This window comes from Rhizophagus irregularis, chromosome 9, assembly GCF_026210795.1.
Source record: "Rhizophagus irregularis chromosome 9, complete sequence".
Taxonomy (NCBI): Eukaryota; Fungi; Glomeromycota; class Glomeromycetes; order Glomerales; family Glomeraceae; genus Rhizophagus; species Rhizophagus irregularis.
In genome coordinates, this window is record NC_089437.1 from 969,437 (window position 1) to 974,606 (window position 5,170).

General features: G+C 30.7%; 1 protein-coding gene across 1 annotated transcript; it reads right to left on the bottom strand.

Annotated features, from left to right (window-relative positions):
- Window positions 1-1,063: 1,063 nt before the first annotated feature.
- On the bottom strand, window positions 1,064-4,592 carry OCT59_029235 (uncharacterized protein; the record flags this gene model as incomplete). Its single annotated transcript, XM_066142447.1, has 4 exons — window positions 1,064-1,261; window positions 1,333-3,599; window positions 3,734-4,114; window positions 4,187-4,592. 4 exons carry the CDS (start codon window positions 4,590-4,592, stop codon window positions 1,064-1,066), a joined length of 3,252 nt encoding a protein of 1,083 aa, XP_065994571.1.
- Window positions 4,593-5,170: the final 578 nt, after the last annotated feature.

The following is a 5,170-nucleotide window of genomic DNA, read 5'->3' on the forward strand; positions in this document are numbered from 1 at the left end:
AAGCTCAAAAAGAAATCTCACTGAAACTTTGGAAACTTTGCAAGTAAGTTTCAAATTGAAATTATTCTTTGTGGTGATCAACGTCCAAAATGAAATTGCAGTATTATATTTATGAGTACAATATTTTAATCATATCAAATGACAATGTAAACCCATATTAATAATAATATCTAGAACAACAAGCTCACCGCTTACAGCATTAATAAGTTTGATCGTGATAGTCGGATCCATATTTTATAGTTGATCAATTTATCAGCGTAACTCCAAAAGACATATAAACGAGATTGTTAGATAGTACCATTACGGAGGACTGATATTAATAAGAACTAAGAGTATTATAAGCTCACAAATCATTACTCTTTTTTAGGCGTATTTTAAAAAGATTTTAATATAATTACCATATATCTGATATATCTATTTTTATATAAGTAGGATAAACATTTTCAAATAACTTAAAAAAAATCTATCATCGAGATTAATATTTCTAATGTATAATGAATATTTCTATATTGTACAATTATCTAATAATTTTTGTCTATTTGAAAATATAAATCATAAACGTGATAAAAAAATAAATAATCAGTCGTCGGAAATGTCACATGAGTTGACGATCATTAATAAATAAAGTTTGTGTAACCTATCATGCCAATCAATCTTTAAGTAAATTAAGCTATATATATATAATAATAAAAAAAAAAATTTACCGTTTATTCTTTATATGCTTTTCGACACGTTTTTATAATTTTTTTTGTTATTTTAATATCTAAAATAAAAATATTATTATTTAAACTTTACACACTTTTTTACCTACATGTCGATGATTGAACTTTTAAACGTACTTGAAAGCTCGTAAATACCACCCAGATATATGTATTTCGTAGCTATTTTTCGTTTTACGTAAAAAAAAGTTGACGTTTTGACTGCCGATTTTGTAAAAACTGCAAAATTTCGTTTTTGTATATATGATAACAAGGTAAAACATAAATTAAATCAAGAATAACTTGTTTATTTAACTTTGTAAATATTATAGAATAATAATACAAGAATTTATTTGATTTAATTATTATTTATTAATACGATAATTCCACCAACCATATACCCTTTTCTTATCCCATTCAGCTCCAAGTAATTGAAGCGTCTCATCATATATATGGCTTGGAATCTTTTCATAAGCCAACAGACGTTCCAGTATTTGCTCTTCATGCGCAAGTACTTTTCTTCGTCTTTTGGAAGTCTGGTTATTATTGTCATCAACATGTAGCTAAAGTGGCAGATGTGTAGGAGAATTAGGCATGATTTAAGTCCACACAAAATTTTGCGCATACAGCATACCTCCAGTTGATCATTATTTAGAGGTATTTTGTCACGCCTTCGTGTCTCCCTTTCAATTCTCTTTGCTTCCCTTTCATTTCTCTTTGTTTCAGCATAGTCTTTGTACTTTGTTCGGCGAACTTCTAATGCGCGTCTTCCCTGTGCGTTTCGAGGTTCACTTTTTATCACATCTTGTTTGTAAATTATCTGCATTCGTTCCAAGCCATTTTCATAACATGCAAGTAATTTTTCATATCCTGTTTTGTGTATTTCAGGTGGCTTGAGATCTTTAAAAATCTGATGTGACAATGGATCTGTCATGTCAAAAATCATCACTAAGTCTTCTACTAATTCCCATAAGGCCTTTCTTCTGGAATTGATGGCACGTTCACTCTGAGAAATTGAAGTGTCCTCGAGATATTCGCTTAGGAGTAGGTCAACTCTCTCTCTTTCTGATTGAGCTGCTTTAATATTTGCTTTTAATTTCATTTCATCAATAATATTTCCACTAATATTTTGTTTTATAAAATGAACTCCAAAGGTCTCAAGCGCTTCATCAAAACCAAAACAAACAGGCTTTTGATTTTCACTTCCATCATCATCAATGTTCTTTGGTATCCTAAATGCTCCAACGTGTTGCAAAATTTCATTCAATTTTGGATACTTAGTTAGGGTAGAGAGATGTTGAGCGATAGCTACTGCGTAATTTGATTTACCCGCACTTGGAAAAAGAGGTGATGCTGCAGCAAGAGCATCTCGTTGCAAATTATGATTTCCAATTCTCATTCCTATTCGGTGTGCTTTCCATATTCCAGCCCACTGATAATAAAGATACCAAATTTTTAGAAAAATATTGGTGTCAGTATTTTCGTTCATTATTTCAGACAAATTAATATTTTTTCTCTTTGTAAATATATTAATTGAAACTCCAACTGCCACCCACAAAAAGTCTAAGACTCTAGATGTCGTTCGATAATCAACGGCTGCCTCAAACTTGTCCAGAAATTGAACACCTAATCTTCTTGCTAAATTTAGAAGTCCGTAACTAGAGATCAACACAATTAGAACTGAACAGAAGTCTTTGGAGGTGTGCCATTGTCCAAGCAATGGTCTCAATTGAGGCCATTGCTCTTGGCATCTAACTAACCGACAATAAATAGCTTCATCAGCAACTATATCAAGGTATGCAGTCTCTTGCAAATTAAAATCGGCTTTGTACATAGTGGCAGCTCCTAAAATTGCTTGGTCTGAATTTGGATTATCCCCTGGTTCAAGAATTACAACGTGGGGAGAAGGACCTTTACAGCCATGTTCAAATTTCTCTAGTATAGCTTTTTTAATTATTTCCGCATCAAAATTTTGATTGTATTCTAAATTGCCTTCATTTGTACTTCGAAAATCTAGCAAATTTTCTAATATACTTTGAAATCCATCCAGAGCTTCTTGCGTAGTAAAATTCATACCAAATATACAATTGTCTTCTTCCAAGGTAATTAATTCTTCTTGACACGTTGCCAGATAATTAGGTATTACTGATTGGAATGCCATTCTTAAGGTTGCATGTGAGCTGTTTCTTGTAGTGTCATATATATTTCCAAAGGAGAATGTTTTTTGTTTGAAATCTATGTTATCTATGACTGCAAGATTCCATATATCTAATTTTTGGTATAATCTTTGTGTAGGAACAGCATTATTAATTCGCTCCTTTTCTAGATTTCTTTCATGACGTTCGCTATGTCCTACTATATTCCATAATGACAGAAGACGATGAAGTGATGATAATAATTTTGGTTTGCGTGCCAGACTGCTTAGCACATTAGTTAACCAAATATTACATGAAGGAAATGCTATACCAGTGAGAACAGAAACAAAAAATGTAACAATTTTCATAATTATATTTTCAGGCAAAGTTTTAATGGCTTGTCCTCGTTGTTTTCTTTTTCTATTATTAACAGCTAGTTTTCGTTTATAGATCTCCATTAACATTCCCCCAAAAAACTCTGTGATGAAATTCGGAAATGCATGATAATATTCAAAAAGTGATCCTGGTGAGCTCAGTAATTCTTTTTTCTCATTTGTTGCTTCACGTGATTTCCAGAGCTTAATTCCGAATTTTCGTCCCAAACTTTCACAATTAATTGTTTCTATATCAACATCTTGTAATTTATTTTTTGAAAATGTATCAAGAAAAAGAATTTGTATGACGAAAAGGCTAAGAGTTTCGTCAGATTTTGTCAATGAAGATGTAGTTTTAGTTAAAGGTGTAGGGAGAAAAGGGAAAATAGCTTCTACAATAGAATTCAAAATTTCTTTTTTTTTGAATCTTCATCTGTATGTGAAATCTTAATAAGCCAATTTGCAATAAAATTGATTCCTTTTGTGACATCTTGTTCATGTAATCTATCACAGTTTGATTTTTTACCTTGACCTGTACGTTTGTGAATATGCCCGCCCAATCGTTCATAACAACTGCAACAGATACATCTTGGTTTATTTATTTTTAAAGATTGTTCTGACAGGAAAGTTTCCTTCAATGCATTACAATATACCAATCCATTGCAGGGTACTTGAACATTTCGTCCATTAACCAACCAGGAATGGTTACTGCATCCTTCCCCTCGGCTATAGAAAGTTATATATTGTTTGCATCCTATACATCTTCGATGTTGAATTATAGCATCTGAAGTCGTAAATTCTTTTGATATTTTATCTTTAGGATTGTGAATTTGATTTTGATCATATAAAAAATGTGAATCACAAACTCCTAAATAATTATTGTTGACTTGTTGAACTGCATCTCGATCTATTTGCTATGTTCCATATAAATTTCGTATCTTTCTAAGCTTGTAAGTTTCGCCACATCGTTTAATCGTACCTTGAATATTATCAATTATTACACAAGGTGTTATTGACGAAACAGATTGTACATTGGATTGTTTGCAAGTGGGTCCTCCATCCATATCATTTGGATTTATTTCATTCCTTTCTCCTTCACATTCATTGTTGGTGTTTTGTTCATCATCACTATTATTGTTTTGTTCTAATAACTCTGCCTCAATTTCACTATCATATTCACCCGCATATGATTCTATTTCACTATCTTCTTCATTTTCATGAGCTAACATTTCATTTAACGCATTGCTAAACCTAAAGGAAAGCTGGTCAAAACTATCCTCCTCAAAAAATTCTCCAAATATTTCGTTTTCACCATCCCTTCCAACATTTTTCAATCCAAATTCTCGTGGTAACATAGAATTATTGTCAATTTCAAAGTTCAACATTGTAAAATATTATAAATTTATTAACTTCGCGTCAAAATGGCACCAAAGAGACAAAAACTTTAATTTATTTTTATTTATTTACTATACGAATAAACAAATAATGAAAAGAAGAAAAGATTGAACAGAATAAAATTTAAAAATATAAAAAAGTTCTTACGAACTTGTAAATAACTGTTTACATTGTATAAACATGTCCTTTTTCGTAAAAATATAAAAGTTTTATTTATTTACTATATAAACAAACAAAAATGAGTAACTTTCTTTGGACAGATTGAACTGAATAAACTTAATTTTTGAATTTTTAAAATATATAAAAATATTTTTAAGACCCTAACGAACATGCCAATAATTATTTATAATAGTGTTACATTGTACAAATGTGATGTTACCCAAACTTAAAATTTTCGATTTTAACTAAATTTAGGCCGGCATTATAAATTTGTGAAACTTTCGGCCAGCGTTACAAAAATTCCGGCCAGCATTATGTTTTAAAGATCGTCAATTTTTAACTAATTGAACTAATTCTAGCCAATAAAATTTTACATACGTAATATACACCTAAAGACAATGTTACGCTA